An 18,709-nucleotide genomic window follows, 5' to 3' on the forward strand; every position below is an offset into this window, starting at 1 on the left:
GCTGCCACTGTACAGCAATAATTAACTACACACACACACACACACAGAGGAAAGAAAAGGACATAAAGAACACACTGGTTGCATTTTCACCCAACAAACAGTTGTGCATTCAATATACAAATGGTAAGAAAGGTAGATGGAAACACCCACGCACACACACGCACACACACACACACACAAACACACACACACACACAGGGGCCAGAAAAAAGGTCACACTCACTCTGTCTCACAGGGGCTTAACTTTCTGCCAGAATCTAGCTGTGTGTGTGCGTGTGTGTGTGTGTGTGTTGTATCTTATATAGCTTAGAGCTTGTGTGGGGGGGTAAAGCTGTCTCTGAGGCCCAGAGTACCACAGGTGCTAGAACCTAACACTGGCCAATGACCAACATACATACACACACATATACACACATGAAAAAAACACACACCCACCAAACTTCACTCTACACACTGGAACATCATCGTCCACCAGCCTGTGAACTTTGAACCTCTGTGTTCTTCTGCCTCTGCCTCTGAGCATTTATCGAGTGTTTGGGGTGGAACCACAGCTTTAGCGTCACCCGCTAACTTCAGCTGGCACTGTTGTTCTTTATTCTGTGTGAGTGATGATAAAACTGATCTGAGATCAGCAGCAGTGCTCAGAGGGAGCTGATCTGGCTGCAGTCCGAAGGTCAGGTTTGGATTACCAATGAACTGTTGTGTGTTCACAGCTATCCCTTCCCCGTGAACGTGTTCCCATAAATGTTGGTTTCTCCTCTGGTTTTACGGGGCAGGTGAATCCTGAACACTCAAATATGATCGTGCAAACACAAAAGAACACAGATGCACCAAAGATTGAATGCACCAGTGTGTGTGAGCAAACACACACATGAATATGTAGATACAAACATAACAACATGGAGACATACAGACACACAAACTCAGAGAAATGCAGATGCAAACACATTGTCTTTCAGACAACAAAACACCGTCTACTATAATTCATACTATCTGCACAGAGTACGTAAGTAGTTATTTTCAGCTGGCTGGACTTAAATACCCAATTTAACTTGGCTGCTAGACTGTCCTTCTCTTGTTTGTATTATTATGTTATAATAGTACATGTGATTTCCAGTCCTTCCCACTGTTATCAGCTCACAATCCTCGAGCAGCAGTTTCCTTCTTTAGCGGTGGACGGATGAGTCGAGAAAACATTAGACTTTAACGCAGGAGACAGCTCTTTTCAAACCGACAGTCTGCGTTGTTTCTTTTAACCGTCACCACCATCATTCTAACCATGTGCTTATTACTGTAGCCATGACGATGAAGGTCCTCTAACCTTAACAATGTACTTATCGTAAGCCAAACCATGATGTTTCCCTAAACTTAACCAAGTCGTTTTTGAGCCTACACCTAACCAAACCTTTAGCACATCTTAAACTGGTTAGTTATTTATTTTTCAACTGAGGCAACATTATTTCTAGGAGATGGATTTAAAGTGTGTCAAACTGCTGTTTCCAGAGTCAAGATTGAACTTTAATTATCTATTTATGTGATGTTTTTGCTCTTTGTCAAAGGACCTATTTCTTCTGTTTCCTATCATTTTATCATTTGTTTTTGTGTTTTTCACCTACAGCTATATATATATTTTATTTATTTATTTATTTTTATCATCAGGCTGCCAGTGTCACCTTGGTTTCTCTTCAGCAAACAACTACTGGACCATGAAAGCCTGGAAAGGTCTTCTTCATTGCTGTGCATGTATGTGTAAACTGCACTGTCACTGCAGGCTGCACTGAGCTGGAACATGAGTCTCTGTCTGTCACCGACATTATCTGCAGTGTTCAACAGTAACCACCAGAGTGCAGGCTGCTCCCTCACATCTGATGAAACCAGTTTCCCATGCATGTCCTCTGTCTCCAGTCATTTTAGGTCAACCCTGCTCTGAAGCCTTTAGCTTAAACACCAAACTCATTGCAAAGAACTGACTTCAGTTCATACCATCCTGTGTTAACAGCACACACTCTTACTTTTCAAGGTAATGAGTGACCAAGTGTGTGTGTCCACTCCCTTGTGTGTATGTATGTGTGTGTGTGTTATCTTTTTCGTCTTCCTTTCAGGTGAGTTTACTGGAGCTTAAACTTTGACCCCTGATAGTTTTCCTGCTGGAGCCGTCTGTCTCATGTTTTGGTCCGGTTGTCGCCATGGTGACCCATTCCCATGACAATCTGTAACCTGAGCTGCCAGTCAGGTAGAGCAGGTAACCGTGACAATGTGAATGGTTCAGGCAGCAGGTGTGTGAGGAGGCAGGGCCAAAAGACACGAAGAGAGACTGAGACAAGAAACAAGAGCAAAGTTTAAACAAAGAAAGAAACTGACAAAAGCTGGAAATTCAAAACACTAATGACTGACTCTGTGAGATAAAAGACAGAAAGGAAACCAGGCTGGAGGAAGAAAAGGAGAGTCAGGCCATGGAGGCCGAGGTGGACGAGGGCGATGGGACATTCACTAACATCTCTCTGGCAGACGACAAAGGTAAAAAGGGACGATTCAGTTGTTTGTTCAATTGTTTTTCACAGTTAGATCTTTTTCTGCTCTTTCATGTGCAAAGTAAACAGTATTTTTAACCAGCTGCTTAATGTTGGGGTTTCACCAGTCAGAATTATTTCTATAACAGTTCTGCCATCAGCTTGTATAATTATTATACAAGCTTCAGCTCTTAACATGTTAGATGACCTCTGTCAACACCAGGACAGGGACCTTCTACACTTCTGAATTCTTCTTGCAAACTCTTCTAATATTGTTTTTAAATGCACATTCCTATGTTTATGTATAGAGCACAGTTACAATGATCTACAGACAGACTTACTGTTAAAAAAATACCTTGTTGATGTGGAAGAAGCTCTTCAGGTGTAAAGGTACCATTGATCCAGACTGTAAAAATATCTACACATGTAATCAAACTCATCATTTCATTTCTGTTGTTGGTGACAGAACATGTGACTGACAGTTGAAGGAGCAGTTATAAGAGTGTGACTGAACAAAGGGCAATGAGGCAGAAACAAACAGCTTGTAAAAGCACAGTGGTTATGTGGGTGTGCTGTGCTGGTACAGGACTGGTGTGGTGCTCTGAGGTGTGGCTCCTAACAAATCTATATTGCACAAATCTTTTCGTGTAACCTGTGCAAGACGTGATTGATAGTTCTGTTTGTCATTTAAAAATCTAAATTATTATTTTGACCACACTGTCGAATTATCTGTAAAATTATCCAGTACATTTTAGGCAAAAAAAAATTTACCATACAGTTGATGAATTGCCTTTTGAATTTCCTTTTATATCACTAACTACAGTTTAAAGAGAGACTGTGTAACTTTTTAAAGAAGAAAATAAATATAGATGTTATTGACATTGCTAATTTCCCTGACTTTACTGTTGTGCTACAGTAACATTAACTCTAACCTATATTCTAGCTTATGTCTTTACAAAGAAAACTTGTGTTTTCCCTTGACACATCTCTGCAGACTCTCAAACCCTGACTTGTTGACTGATTACAGCTTGGGTTTCTCCTGTGTTCACTCACAGCTTGGTCATTAATAAAGTGTCTTTCAGAGAAAGCTGGAAAGCACGTGTCTACAAATGTTAGCAGTCGGGAGCACAGAAAACAACAGCTTTGACAGTTTCAGCCAGTGATTTCTAACAGGGTTTGGGAAACAGACACACCGAGCAAGAAAGCAAAAAAGAGAGGCTGAGAAAAATACGGAGGCAGAGTGGACTGGACATGTAGTCTGTTGGCTGAAGCAGCAGTGTCCCCAGGGTTTGGTTTGGCTAACAAGCAGCAGCATATGGACTCAGAGCGAGCAGAGACTGCAAGGATACCTCACACACACACTCACAGAGAGAGAGAGAGAGAGAGAGAGGGAGAGAGAGAGAGAGAGAGAGAGAGAGAGAGAGAGAGAGAGAGAGAGAGAGAGAGAGAGAGTCTGGTGGGGCTGACATTGCTGGTCAAGTTTTCATTGCCAACTGCTGCTATGTCTGCGTGTGTGTGTGTGTGTGATTAGCTATCAAGAGAAAAGACTGAACGCCTGAGCATCTGTTAGGACTGCAGCAAGCGTCGTGTGTACGTGTGTGTTGTGCAGTGGTTGCTCCCCCTGTCGGTCAGTGTGGTCACCTACACACAGTGAGGTCGTGATGACGATGTTGACGGTGAAGCACAGCTAACATCACCAACCTCCGCTCAGAGCCGGTCTGTTTACAGGGCGATTTCTAGCTCTAGGTGAGTTTAAACGGTTTGGTCGTTTTGTTGTTGTATGTACCAGGAAACTGTGAGGGTGAAAATCCCAGCCGTCTTTCTGCAGCTACATTTGAAGCTGAAGATGGATAGCAGCAGCTGTTAGCTTGTAGCCGTTAGCAGCTCACCGGCCGATGTCCGGTGACACGTAAGTAATAAGTGTTTGTGAGAAAGTCGTTTCTAAACTCGACTAACCAGGCTAACTAGTTTTGGTTGATTCCGGTGATATCTCAGCCTCGCATTTGGTGTTGCAGTAGCCGGCGGCAGAGCTAGCTTACATAGCCACCGTCCACGCGTCCATTATCGGACACCTTCGCGTGTGACCAGCTTTTTCCCATTTTGATAGGAAAATGTTTATTGACAGCTTCATCGCCGATCAGCCCAGGGTCTTATACTGCATGTGACGGTGTATTTGCTAGTTTAGCAACGATGTCCACGCGTTTCTGGGGGTATTGTGTGGAGTCTGCTCTGTCTGTTTACGGTTGTCTGAGGAGCTCTGATTAGCCGAGCTGGTGAAAGCACCAACAGCCTGACACCAGGTCCATGTTTGAGAAAGACCCAGAAGAGGGACCAGGGGAAAAGCAACAAAACGCTACAGGGATGGCTGTATGATAACACAGCGGGTGGGAGTTACGGTGTGCTGCGTTAATGCTGATTTTTCATGAATGAATGACTCGAATTTGTCGTTAGTCCCTCGATTCTGTGTGGATGAAGTGGCAAAGTACACGAGATTGTTGGGAAGCAGACAGACACAGTGAAGTCTGCCCATATCTGAAGAGGTGTTTGTCTCATCACACACTTTTCAGTCATACTTTGGCAGCATCGCCTCACACCCTGGGTGCGGTGGTTTGCTTCCACCCTGCTGCCATCACCCACACACAGCTCAACCAAACTCTGTTCACACAGCTGCTAAGTTGGACCTCACGTCTTATTTTTTTTTATATATAACACTGACAGGTAACAAAACGGGAATGATGAGAAGTGTGATTAGCAAGTGCGGGAATCGGCCCAGATGTGGAGCTGTATGGGGCATAACAGAAGCAGAAGCTTTCACTAGAACAGTTCTGCCATCAGATCATTTTTACTGATCCTTCTTACAACAAACAGCACCTCTGCTCACATGTAAATGAATACATCTTTATAAAATGAATCATTAAACAGTGTCTGTCCTTCTTCTTTTCCAGTGGACGGTCAGTCTGCAGTCCTGTACACTAAACAGGAGAACGAGCTTCCCATCATGAACTGCGACATAAATGGTACGTCTGCTTACATGTGTGTATGAAAACTGCATCATGCTCTAACCATGTGATAATGCGTTGGAACTGTTTGTGTCTGTCTTAGGAGACATGGAGAACCAGGTGGAGATGGAGGAGAAGACAAGGTTAATAAATCAAGTTTTGGAGCTTCAGCACACACTGGAAGGTAAAACACACACACACACCATTCTGTTCTTTCCTGTGTCTTCTATGGGGTGGGAAAAATTGTTAGTAAAAGGCTTCAGAGTTATACAACAGAGCCTGTGTGCTGCAATTTGCTAAGAGGAAAAAAAAAAGAAGTCATTTGACATTAGAAAGCCGTTAAACTCGCAGAAACTTGGGCGTGGATGATTAAATTTGCACCAAAACCTCAAATATAGTGAAAAGCCTTTTCACTCCTTGCTCTGAATTCTAATCCAAACCAGATTAAAGAAGACCCTGAATGCTGTGCTTGTTCTGTCCATTAGAGCATCTCTGTCTTTCATTGCTCTTTTCAACATTGATGGTTTAAAACACTGGATGCTTCTCTCTGCTGCTCTTTTCTTTCTGTTGCTCCTCATCTCATCCACTCTGCTGCCTTGATATAGTCCCATGCTAATGCACTCACTCCGCTTCTTGTTGTTTCTCCCTCTTCATCTTTCCTTCACACACAGAAATACCACCGAGATAAACACAAGGTGTTGTCCAGTGGATGACAGATACTGGCCGGTGATGATAGTCGGCAACGTTAAAGTCACAGAAATCTTTTTCAGATAGAAAAAAGTCAAGTCTGTGGCTCGTTTCAGGTTCCAGCTTTACCCTGATAACTTTTCTCACAACATTTAACATTTATTTAACATTTAGTGGCGTAAGGAGGAAACATCAAAGAAACTTTTCTCTCTTAGTGGCTATTTACTCTTCTTATTTTCCCTCTGCAGAGCTCACATGGTTGTTGGTGAACTCAGGAAAACTTTTATCACCTGCTCATAACGTCTTTAAAGATTTAGCTGCCACGGTTATTGTTAAATTAGCCAGTGAGGTAAAAACACAGACGCAACGCGAAGGTGTCGATATGCTTCATCAGAACTGTTCTGTTCCAGACCTGTCAGCCCGGGTCGATGCAGTCAAGGAGGAGAACCTGAAGTTGAAGTCGGAGAACCAGGTCCTCGGCCAGTACATCGAGAACCTCATGTCGGCCTCCAGTGTTTTCCAGACCACCGACGCTAAGAGCAAACGGAAGTGAGCTACCCTCGGAAGAACAACCGAGGTCCCAGGTCAGCAGCTGGGAGAGGAAACCCACTGTGAAGACATGGAGAGGGGTTTGTTTTCTCCACTCACCTGGGTGTTTCCTATAATCATTTGAGCTGTCTTACCCTGAGTCAGCGCTAACAGTTTAATCATCAGAAACATAAACTGACTTTGTCGCCCGTCCAGTTGGCTCAGAAATAGATACATTACATGTGGCCCAGGTCTGTTTAGCAGCAGCTTCCTCCCAGACTTCACCCTTTAACCACAAACACAAAAACCCAATGAGTATGTGCATGAAGTGGTTAAGGGTCATTTGTACCTTGAGTTTCTTCTTAATGCTCTCTGTCAAAGTAGTATCTGTAAAATAATCCTTAGCTACGTTTTATGCCTGCTTGGTTTTTCGGTTTGAGGACAGTTCTGACTCTTCTGTGGTTTTCCCAGCTTTCCCACACAGTGTTCCTGCCTCGGCTGATCTGTAAATGGGCTAAAACAAACCATTAACATTACGCATACTGTTTGACCGTGAACCTCATTTTCAGCACTGGTTTATTTTATTATTTATTTTTTTGTAAAGTATTTTCTACGTCAGCTGGATCTGATCGTTTGGTCGTGGCTGGGTGTCATCCTGTCTGTATAAAGCATGACTGTATTCCTCCACTTAAAAGCTGGAAAGCTGGATAGTATTACTGAAAATGGAAAATTCTACACAGATGGCATGTATGAGTAATACGCTTCTTAAATGATTTTCTTTTTGTTGAACAGTTTAGCATATTCAATGAAATGTAATTAAATTAATAGTCACTGAAACGCAGACTGTATGGAGCTGCTGAGGACTTCTTAATAGCAGGTGGACACTGGAGACACACAGGCACCGTGGAGAGCTCTATAACAACATAAATAAAAGCACAGAGAAACTAAAAGTTGTGTTAACTAGCGCTCCATCAAAGTGCGAAGTCTTAACTAACATCAGTGAGGTTTTTATTGCAAGTGGTTGAGTTTTAAATCTGAGTGGCTCAAGATTTTCTTTCTGTCCTTAAGAACTATTTGCAACCCTTTAAATCAAGTCATAAATGACTGTAATGCGAGACTGGCACAGGAAGTGGTAAAGTCTGCATATTACATTACGCGTCCTTATCCTGTAGCAGTGACGGGGGAGGAGGGGGCTGAACGACACGAGGAAGAGGTGAGACAGGGAGATGAGGAGGGGCGAAAAGAGATGCTTTCCCCTTTAACTGCAGGAACAAAAGCAGTAAAGAGGCCTTGAGTGTTATTGATCCACTCAGTCAGGCCTGCTGGAGGATGGGTTTGACCGTAAAATGCGCTGATGTCCTGACCGTAGAGCGGAGGGGGGAGGGTGTGTCCTCTAAGACCTCTGCTGCCTCCGATGAAAACATCACAAAAAAGGATAAGTGGACGGAGGAGATGAAAAGTAACAATCTGAACACATTTTTATTCCCTTTAATCTGTGTCCAGAACAGAAATCACTAATTCACGTGTCAACATCATGTGACTGAAGCTGTTTACAGGAGGCTTTAAACACTGTATATGCTGTAATCTACTGAGGTTCTTTTGATATTTTTAACAGTTGTACATAAGTATTTCATTAATTTATGATGTGCTGAATATGCCCCGCACGCACACAAACACACACACCATATTACCATCCTGTAGTGTGTGTAGACACCCTGCACCTTTGCCTTTAAATGTTTGTTTTAATAAAAACCCATGATCACTTCATTCTCTGGGTCTTTTGTCACCTACACACCCAAAGACGACGACTCTTTAAACATCTGATCAGACTTCTGACGGAACAGGTTTTTTTCTTTTGTATTAAATAGTTTTATTTTCAAGAGCAATGTACAATTTGCAAACAAATGTAAACAGGGATTATCTGCCAGCATCTGGCAAGAATGTGAACTACAAAAGCTTGAGACAATAATATAAAACAAATAAATTAGCATCAACATCTTCCCCAGGCGACGATCTAGATCTGAACTCCAGCTAGTCTAGACATTATGGGAAAGCACTGCTGTGTGCTGACTGAATGAGGCATGTCTTCACAGGTTTAATATCCAGCAGTTTGCTGCAGGAACCCATGTATTTATACTGTCTTTATGACAACTGATGACCAAGGCGTTCGAAATCATCTATTTTTGCTGCAAGCGCCGACAAGGTTAGTTTTTTAAAAACATCTCATACAAGCCTAGGCTCAGAATAAGATCATCAGCGGTATGTCATATTTAAGAGAACTGCCTCAAGTCACTCAAAACACTGCATTATTAAATCTTTATTCATACTGGCTTAAAATTCAAACAAAACCAATAAATAGGGTTACCAGTGCTATTCCTCACTTCTTAAATTGCTGTAACTTAGTTAAAAAAAAACACACACACATAAAAGTAACTGATGCTCCTGACAAACTAGCTAAAATCTAAACAGAATATCCATTTTAAAGAGGTAATCTTTAAACCTAAGCTGAGGCGACGTTTCACTGAAATGCTCTGACCGTGCAGTAACATCTCAAACAGCCTTTCCTCGCGGCCTGGCGTCCTCTCCTCCTGGCCTGCTCACGAAACCCGAACAATTTCAAACAAGGAAGCAACTTTGTCAAACTGTGTCCTCGCCCGAGTTCTTTAAAACAAAGGACACAAGAATAAAAGTCTAACTTCTGAGATGTAGCCCCTATGATATGCTGTGAAACGGTACAAACAACTGGAGTCGACAGCAGTGCAGACGCTCTGTGCTGCCTTCGCTCTCAGGGGAGACAGACTGGTAGATCTATGGTGGCGTATATTCAGAGAGAAGAATGACAGCAGAGACGGGCTGAACAGGAACAGAGGCGGGAGAGGCGGAGGTTTTCAGGCTGACAGGCATTTTGACAGCGATGGCTTATAGAGGGGGGGAGAGGGATGAAGAAAGCGTGGAAGCTCGAGAGAGAGGGAGGAGAGAAAACAGCTAAATGCACAAAATCTCCACAGAATTCATCTGATAGTTGAACGAGCAGAGGGGAAGAAGAGAGACGAGATGAGGGGTGATACAGGATGTGGTTTGGGAAACTGCAGACCTGTGACGGGTGTAGCCGAGGGATGGAGAAAACATGGATGGGGCAGCCAGGGTGACGGCAGGCTCCCCGGCGGTGTGGAGGAATTACATGCTGCTCCGCTCAGAGAGAGGGGGAGCGGCAGCAGGTATGGCCCTTCCACCTCCTCCTCATTGGGGGAGCAGGGAGACAGTAGGCGTGGCGTTCACGTCCTCAGTCTTTCCGTACCCTCCTCTTTCTCACCGCCTGTTTGTGACTCTCTTCGCCAACATCGCCTCCCTCCTTCGGCTTTGGGCCAGAAACAAAGAGCAGGAAAAGGCCAAATTTAATGGATGAGACATCAACATCGCCCTTACATTTCCTCAGTCCCACTTTTCTCAATAGACATTTCATCAAGTCCACTTTTATTTTGAAAGGACTTTTTCAATGTCAAGCATGATCATTCTTGACTGCAGTCACTAACAATGAAACCAGGAGCTGACTCCCTGACTGTTCACATTTAGGTCAAGGACACAGAGTCAGAGACATGAATTAGTCTAAACAGGAGAGAGGTGAGTCAATGATCCTGTTCAGTGTGTGTTGTCTGCAGGTCACAAGAGACACAAGTGGGACAACATCACTGGATGAACACTTTTTAAGATCTTGAGCAGAATATATCCCTCAAACCTGCAATAATTATCAGTTAAGGTCAAATCGATTTTTGACATCGATTCGTGCTATGGAGCCATTTTTTTTTACGTTTTGTTTGTCTCGTGCACATCCAGGAGGACACACACGGACAGTCCTGTACACATGGCTGATGGGACACACACTCCTACCAAGTCACTCACTATTTCACTGATCCAAACAATTCTGGATTTTAAATACATAAAACTCTGACTGACACTGATTGATGACAGGTTGTGAAGGCAACGCTGGCATTTCAGCACATTTTAAGTTGATAGTGAATTTATATTTTCATATATTTTATGATTCATCCAGCAGGCATGAGCTTAATTTGGAGATGTGTTTCTAGTCTGATGATTGTTAGTAACACCTTCCTGTTAAAGCCTCTTTTGGTATCTAAAAAAACAAAACATCATGCTCTTTAGCTGCTAAATGTTCCACTGTGTTCATCAGCTTGTCTCCAGCTTTGTCTGTCTGCTGTTTGGTGCTGAGCTGGTGGTGTACAGAGGAGTTTTAGCTGAAAATAGCAGCCCGCTGCTGCAGGAATCAACACTGGTGAGTATGAATCATAACAAAGTTGCAGCTGCAAAAGCAAAACCGTGACTATGCTAGAAAAGGTCTGTGAAGTTGAGGGGAATCGAAACGATAATTCTCCGTGGATTTGTTACTACAAGTGACACCTTTCACATACAAAGTGGTCACGTGATCCTTTGCTAATATCAACATAATGATTACAGCCACTTTAAAGTGTGAGTTTTAACAAAGGGAATTGTGCTGATATGAAATAAGACGTGGCGAGACATTTCCAAGGACCTGCAGAGACGCTGCAAGTTTAACCCTGACAGTACACACACAAATCATGAAAGCTGTGACCTCTGTGGCCTACAAACAACTACATACAAAAAACATGCCGTTCTAGCCCTGAGCTCAGAGCCTAAGACTTCAGCATGAGTAAAACTACCAGCCCAACATGTGTGTTAAAACAAGCGTGACTGCTGAGTCACACTTTTGGGATAAACGGAGCCACTCAGGCACATGGAGGGATTCGTATTAGCTGCTGTCATTCTGTTGTGAAAATATGTTCCATACATTTCACACTGTTAGAATTTCTTTGATCATGCATTTAGATTTAGACACGTGAGTTCTGAAGAAGCTTTTCTTTAATCAACTGAAAAGGATTTTTCTTTTACTTTAGTTCCACTAAGCATCAATGAAGCTAAATGAAACCATTAAACTAAAACATCCCATACCATTCTGAACCAGATGAACACTGGATAATGTATAACTTAGACTAAAGATCAAGGTGAAGTGATCTAAAGAGAAAGCAGGTAGTGAAATCTGAGGATCTGGTTCTAGATAATTCCCAGAATGCACTGGAACCTCAGATATCTACTAACAGCACCAGCTCATGCTGCTGTGCAGGTAAAACAACTCAAAGCAACACTAACCTCATCTTCTGATGTTCTCTCTGGAGCTTTGCTTTCCTCTTCTCCTTCTCCCTCCTCCTCCTCTTCCTCCTCCTCCTCCTCCTCATCATCCCCCTCTAGATTGTCCCCTCCTGCATCGGCATCATCCTCTTCCTCCTCCTCGGCTTTTTCTGTTGCTTTAGAGGAGAGTAAAGGTGATTACAGTGAGGGTCATGGCATTCAATCCAGGACAACGCAGGAGTAAAAGAATTTGTGGTTGGATTGTCCACAATACTGGATTGTCTACAATACTGTGGACAATCCAGCAGTAGCAGAAGACTGACCTGCAGCCGCTGCTCCTTCTGTAGGCTCGGCCGCTTTGTCTTCCTCATCTGCTGCTGCCTCCTCTTCTTCCTCCTCCTCTTCCTCTTCTTCTACATCAGCCCGGGGCACATCCACCTTCTTGTACATGTAGTCATCGTCTGGTTTCTGGGGACAGAGAAAGAAGATTCATGGGTGTTTCAGCTGAACTTCTGCATAAAACAGGTATATGATCAGAAATACACAGGAAATGAATTACACAGCGTGGCTCATGGTACCTTTGGCCAGCAGAAGAGCACAGTCAGTCCTATGGGCAGGCCTACTGTCAGTATGTAGATCACCCAGAGCCATGGTCGCTCCTCTGCTGCAATCATCAGCTGAGCAAAAATCCCCGGCTGATGGGATGAAGGAGCGAGGGAGAGACAGCCGTGTGGTAAATTATATGAACATAGTGTGAATGTAAGTATGTGTAAAGGTGGCGCTCTGTGTTCCCGCTGCCCTTACATCACACTCACCTCGTTAGCGCTGGCCACCAGTTTCTTCAGCCCCCAGCTGTCAGAGGCCCAACGGTCAGCCACCTCCTTGTGAGAGGTGATAATGAAGTTGTCAAAGTAGATGTTGGAGGTCATGGACCACAACTCCAAGCCCAGAGCCTTGAAGGGTGTCATCCTGAATGGCTGCAGGTCCTCAAAATAGTCCGGGTTATCGATCTTACGAGGCTTCCAGACTCCCTGAGGAGAAAAAGAACGTGAAGGAAATGATGAGAGGAAAAAGACCACGGGATGTTTTCAACTGCAGCACAAACATACAGCATGTGTGTGAGTAAATAACATAACAGTGTCTTTGCTGAGTGCTACACAGGATTATTCATGTTCTAAAAAACAAAAACTATGAGCAGTAAATACATAAGTTAAAAACTGATCTGTTATCAGTGTCTATGTTTTATTTTTCTGGACCCAAACAGTAAAATAAAACTCGTAAGACGCAGCTGTTACCTGATAGTTGGGGTTGTCCACCAGTGGGGCTTTCCACTTGCCCTTGTACTCAGGGTTGTTGATCATGGGGCGCTTCCACTCCCCACAGCCAGGGGCCGTCTCACAGGCTGGGTTAGGAATCTGTGGTGCCTCCCACTCTCCGTCCATCTCCTCGTCCCTGCACACAGAGGAGGACACAGAGAGAAGAGAGCTGTCAGGCCGAATCATTTCTTCATATAAATAACATAAAGGCTGGCTTTTGTGGAACTGCTGAGAATGAGCGCATTTACCAGTCCTCTGGTTTATCAGCATTTGGGTCAGGGACAAACTCTGGTTCATCATCCAGCCAGCCCTCGGGCTTCAAGGCGTCAGGGTCCTCAATCTTAGCGGGTGCGTCCTCATCCCTGAGACACACACACATCAATGTTTGTTATTTACTAAGATCACTGAGGCCTTTACATGTTAAATCCACAACAAGATCTGTTCTGTCTACGAGCACGGAGGTTGCGGTCACCAGTCATCAGGCTTGGCAGCCTCAGGGTCAGGAATCTTGGCCCTCTCGTCCCAGTCCTCAGGCTTGGAGTCGCTTGGGTCATCCATCTCTTTGGGAGGATTGACTGGAGGCACCACATCATACAGCAGGTTCCCACGGCTCACGCTGGACTGATCGATCAACATCTCGTAGCTGTTGTCTGGGTTCAGCACTGGAAACAGGGCAAAGCGCAGCATTTGAGAATAAGTGAAAAAACACACATACAGTGAAGGTAAGAGTGGATTTTTTTTTAGGCTTGTGTTTTTTGTGAAATCAAAAAAGCAATAGCACTAAAGATTAATACATATACATTTTATTTTCCTACATACCCAGTGTGTAGAGGTGAGTCTTCTTGTCAGTGTAGAACTTCTTGAGGTCGACGTCAGCCCTCTTGGCGTGCTTCTCCTCCATGTCTTTGTTCAGAGGATTCTGGTGGCGGAAGATGAAGTGCAGCTTGTAGTCCTCGCCACATTTGTCGGGTCCAAACATGATAGTGTAGGGTGTACGGTCGTGGAATTGCTCCTACAGAACAGAACATACGCAGGGCGAATTTTAATGAAGAAATCTTGAGTCTGTTTAAGTGAAATCTGTACAGAGTTTACACAGGTTAGCAAGTAAAGCAGAATAAACCATGAATACTAACCAGACTGAGATCATCAGTGTCAGAAAGCAGTTTGATGTATGCTCCACCACAGTCAATACCATCCTGGAAATTCACCTCATACCTACAACCACAACACAAAAAAAACTGTTCAACAAGTCCTGGTCATCGGTTTCTACAGCAACCAGTAAAATGGAAATTACAGATTTTAAATTGGTTCTTATTAATCCACTAACCACTGCACCTTAAGGGAAAAGTCCACTGGCATGAACAAAGACTAGATGTGTGTGTGAGGTGTGTGTCTATGCACGTCTGAACTCACTGTATGACCAGAGGCTCATCCTGGAAGACAAAGGGTTTGTCCAGCATTGCGGAAATGGCATGGTGTTTGGCCCGGGACTTGAGTACCAGGCCCTGGTCTCCTGGAACCTTGTTCTCCTTTAGCTGCTCCACAGCCCACTTCCCTAAAGCCGGAGACGAGAGCGTCAAACACTGAACAACCTGGCTTTTGTTTTTGTGGCCACAGCTACCATGACTATAGGTTATGATAATATTTTACATCTTATTTACTACTACTACTATATCTTAATCACAGGGACGTATGGATGCTTGAAACAGCTTTAGTGTATTCAACAGAACACTGCAAACACTTTTAACGCCTCCAGCTGAGGTGCCGTGACCTCATTTCTCAGCAATTGTGCTGCCAAGTACAGCGTTATTATAACCAACAGGACTGATGTCCAATACTATAAACATAACACCCCTGGTTGTTAATATATTCTTATTCTGCATCACAGATGAGACCTGATCATACATGAGGTCTATATTAGCAGAGGGAGAGAATAGCACCAACCGTCATATTTGGCAATGTCATCGTCTGCGTCCCCCTTCACCGTCTTTGACAGCTGCCACCTGTGAAGATCAGCACCAAAAAACACTTAGCTTCCACACAAAGAAAAGGTAAACAACACACAAACCACTGATTCTGTAAGTTGGTCACCCAATACCGTTGGAGGCTCGTGTATCCCAGCATGCATCAAACATTTATGATGTATTTTTAGCAGGACGTGGTGGTCCATTTCTCAAGCAATACCTGCCCAGAGATCCATCATCAAACGTCTCTGCAAAGTACACGTCTCCGGTGGGAACTGGAGTCACGTATGTCACCTGGGGAGCAAAAAAACACACAAATTAAAAGTTGTCATACACAAGGCCATTTACTCTACATACAGAACTGCCTTAAGACCCTTTAAGGTTTGATCTACTTAAATATAAATCTTTTTTTTTTTTAAATTGCATTTATGCCCTTTGCTAGACCTATGACCCATTCCTGACCTGGAAGGAGACATTTGCATCCGTTTCAGCTTTGCCAGCCTTCCCACTTGCTGTGCCCTTGCTATCTTTCTCTTCAGACTGCTCTTCATCCATCACCGTTGCCTCCTCCTCCTCCTCTTCCATCAGAACATTCAATTCCTCGTCCGAGCCCATGTCGTCATCGATGTCTGCAACATCAGCCTCCGACAGCTTCCCCTGGGCCACCACTGTGGCTACAACCAGGGAGGATAGGAGCAGCAAGCGCCACATCCAACCCCTGTCCAAATTCATCTGTGGAAGAAAAAAGGGAGAGGGTGGAGGTCATAGCAGGATGGTGAACAGTGAATGAGTGTAGGGGTGAGCATGGTGTGAGAAGCAAAGTGTGGAGAGGGTGGTGTGGAGAGGGTGGTATGGGAGGGTGGGGAGGGGGAAGGGGAGAAGAGGCAGGTGTGAGTGAGATAAATGTTATTTGTGGAGAGAGCAACGGGGTGTGTGCGCGGGGGAGGGACAGAAGAGATGGAGGTCACATTAGTACAGTGCTGCTTTATAGGAGGCCTGTGTTCTCAGATCACATCTTTATCTCACAAAAAAACTTTACATCTGCTTCTTCTCTGATATGATGTATTTGCACCGATTAAAACATAAAGACAGACTCCCTCTGGGACTATACCAAAAACAATCTGTAGCATACAACTAGCCTGTTTGAAATTACATAACCCTAACCCTCTTCACTACACATCCTTTTCTGATCCTAATTTGTAGATTGTACATGCCCAGGATGACAATCCAAAATGCATCTGAAAGCCTGAAGATAACCTTGCTTGAATAATGGCACAATTCAGAGATCTGTTACACCAAACAACAGCTTCAATGACCTCCTATTGATCAGGCCACACCTGCTCGCTCTTGTTGTGAGCAGCAGGAAATGAAAAGCATCACTGCAGACAGCGCAGCAGCACGCTTTCCTTAATTCCTAATTAACTTTAATTCCCACACTGGCGTTGTCCTATTTGCTAACATCAGAGCGCAGGAGGATCAAAAGGATTCGTTTGAGAAATCTTGGCCACATCGTACGTAGGAAGAGGTGGCTGACAAGAAAGAAAAAACAAACAAACACAAAAACACAACGTTCTGATAGGAGAATATACAAAACATATACACATTAAAAATTCAGAAGCTTGATGCAGTTGTTATAATCAACTTAGAGTCTCAGAGTCTCAGAAGTAGGATCACTTTCTCTTGAGCTACGTCTTTACACTGCACAGAATGTGGTCAAGCTATTAAGCGGTCACATTCATATCAGTGGAGTGTTGAGAGCCTCAATGAATTGGCCTCTTGACTTTAACAAGAATGAGCCAGAGATGGTTCTCATCCAGCAACATTAGGAGAGCAAACTGAATAGTCATTTCTGTGTCTTGCCATTCTGACCAGTGACTTTTATTTGAGTCCATAAAAGAGCTAACTGCTCTCTGGCATAGTACTTGATGTTTTTACTGTAAGTTTCAACTGCTTTGGCATGAAGAGGGTCTTTCACCTTTACCTCACAGATGTAGGTATGGTTTTTGCAGTGTGCAAAAAACATACAGTGTAGCTAAAGGTTACAAGTCCATGGAGGGAACGGAGGCCAAAAAGGTTAATTTCAGAGAAACTAGTGCAAAAAACCCTATAAATAAATTAATTAATCAATAACGCTCACTGACATAATTATTCCGATTTTGGCCTTTCTGAGAATCAGCTTTAGGCTATTTCCTAATGACAAACATGTCACAGCTTAACCTTGCATGCTGTGACATCTTGAAAATATAATTCCTAATGTCAGTCCAACAGAAATATAGGTAAGGTCGTCACAGGCTGTGACAAATCATCTCAACCCCACATCCATTACAATAACCTCATCATTGTAGGCAAAGGAGCTGACTACCGTTTCTTCTATCTAGTGTGTGCTGTTAAAAACAAACAGGCCCCATTCTCCTAGTTATCTGACAAAATCAGCTATTCTGTCTGGTATCAGCTGCCACAGCCAGTTCTATTCCCCATCAAGCTCCAGTCCTTCTGCTTAACACGGTTATAGTCCAAGTGCACTGCGGCAGCTTCCCTTACCAGCCTCTAGTTGACGTTAAACACAGCCAAAAAGCTCTTGTTTTGTTTACATCACTATACAGGAGACGACTACGGCTGAAAAGATTCAAGAACTACAACGAAAAGGTCAAAGGACAGGACTGTGGAGCTAACATGGCTGCCACCGAACACTGCAACGTCCAAACTCTTGTAGATGAATAGCTCTGGCTGCAGCACCTGCTCCGCTAGCTAATGCTAGCTAACTGTTAGGCTGGTAGCTAGCAAATGAATGGGTTCATAAACGGAGCACACAAACTGAATGTGCTCTGGCGTTAAGCACACAATTATAAGATAAAAACAAATTAAGTAATGTGTGACCAAACATGTTTTGTTAGTCTGAAGAAATGGGTAGCAACGGTTAGCTTGCTAAGTTAGCAGTGATGTCGCACAGGGAGGGATGGAGAGAATGAATGAGCGCACACAAACAAACCTTGCGTTTTCTTGTAACTGAAGAGAAAATTCCTCGATAAACGCTGTTTCTTCGTTTTGAAAAAAACTGAGGAAGTGTCTTATGCGTTTGGCCCGCTGAGAGGATAACCGAGGCCCCCGGTGTACGGCTGGGAAAGACACGGTTGTCGGCTGGTGAAGATGGACCGTAAATGACAGCTTGGCCCGGATAACGGCGCGCGGTTGATGAGTGCGAGCGAGTCCCTGCGAGTGGGCATGCGCACTTCCAGATGGAGAGCGTAAATGGTGCCTTCACGTGCCACCGAAATGGCATCAAATAATAGGAGAAGACAGCAACGCTGTTGACTGTAATGATAAGCGAAATGGTGTGAGGCATTTAACTGATATCGTGATATTTATTTATTTTATTACATATGTATTTACATGTATTTCCATTAGACAGACAGATAGACATACATACTACTTTATAAATCCCAACGCTAAATTGCAGTATTGCAGCAGCCATTTCACATGAATCACAAAAACAATGAGGTTGGTTAAAAACAAACAATACACTTAAAGGCTAAATTCTGTGT

At 43.7% G+C, this 18,709-nt stretch overlaps 2 protein-coding genes across 7 annotated transcripts; one reads left to right on the forward strand and one right to left on the reverse strand.

The window, feature by feature from the left end:
• Positions 1–2,277: 2,277 nt before the first annotated feature.
• scoca (short coiled-coil protein a) lies at positions 2,278–8,491 on the forward strand. Of its 6 annotated transcripts, none has more exons than XM_041036093.1 (4): positions 2,278–2,517; positions 5,456–5,527; positions 5,613–5,693; positions 6,607–8,491. In XM_041036093.1, the coding sequence occupies exons 1-4, from the start codon at positions 2,454–2,456 to the stop codon at positions 6,747–6,749; spliced, it is 360 nt and encodes a 119-aa protein (XP_040892027.1). In that variant the 5' UTR covers positions 2,278–2,453; the 3' UTR covers positions 6,750–8,491. The 6 variants fall into 6 exon arrangements, with proteins under 6 accessions (XP_040892027.1, XP_040892028.1, XP_040892029.1 ...); XM_041036094.1 differs by having other exon boundaries at positions 5,616–5,693; XM_041036095.1 differs by lacking the exon at positions 2,278–2,517 and adding an exon at positions 4,145–4,256.
• On the reverse strand, positions 8,481–18,331 carry clgn (calmegin). Its single transcript, XM_041036092.1, has 15 exons — positions 18,157–18,331; positions 15,630–15,899; positions 15,388–15,461; positions 15,148–15,206; positions 14,617–14,758; positions 14,337–14,418; positions 14,023–14,215; positions 13,676–13,865; positions 13,452–13,565; positions 13,183–13,339; positions 12,703–12,918; positions 12,466–12,582; positions 12,211–12,355; positions 11,909–12,063; positions 8,481–10,082 (listed from the first exon to the last, which is right to left on the reverse strand). The coding sequence occupies exons 2-15, from the start codon at positions 15,897–15,899 to the stop codon at positions 10,008–10,010; spliced, it is 1,989 nt and encodes a 662-aa protein (XP_040892026.1). The 5' UTR covers positions 18,157–18,331; the 3' UTR covers positions 8,481–10,007.
• Positions 18,332–18,709: the final 378 nt, after the last annotated feature.

Source organism: Toxotes jaculatrix, chromosome 4, assembly GCF_017976425.1.
Source record: "Toxotes jaculatrix isolate fToxJac2 chromosome 4, fToxJac2.pri, whole genome shotgun sequence".
Classification (NCBI taxonomy): Eukaryota; Metazoa; Chordata; class Actinopteri; family Toxotidae; genus Toxotes; species Toxotes jaculatrix.

Coding starts and splice junctions, on each gene's coding strand:
- scoca (XM_041036093.1), top strand. CDS start 2,454: ATGGAGGCCGAGGTGGACGAGGGCGATGGGACATTCACTAACATCTCT. Junction 2,518..5,455: donor CTCTCTGGCAGACGACAAAG/GTAAAAAGGGAC, acceptor CTTCTTTTCCAG/TGGACGGTCAGTCTGCAGTC. Junction 5,694..6,606: donor GCTTCAGCACACACTGGAAG/GTAAAACACACA, acceptor GTTCTGTTCCAG/ACCTGTCAGCCCGGGTCGAT.
- clgn (XM_041036092.1), bottom strand. CDS start 15,899: ATGAATTTGGACAGGGGTTGGATGTGGCGCTTGCTGCTCCTATCCTCC. Junction 15,462..15,629: donor ATGCAAATGTCTCCTTCCAG/GTCAGGAATGGG, acceptor TTTGCTCCCCAG/GTGACATACGTGACTCCAGT. Junction 13,566..13,675: donor GCTGCCAAGCCTGATGACTG/GTGACCGCAACC, acceptor TGTGTGTCTCAG/GGATGAGGACGCACCCGCTA.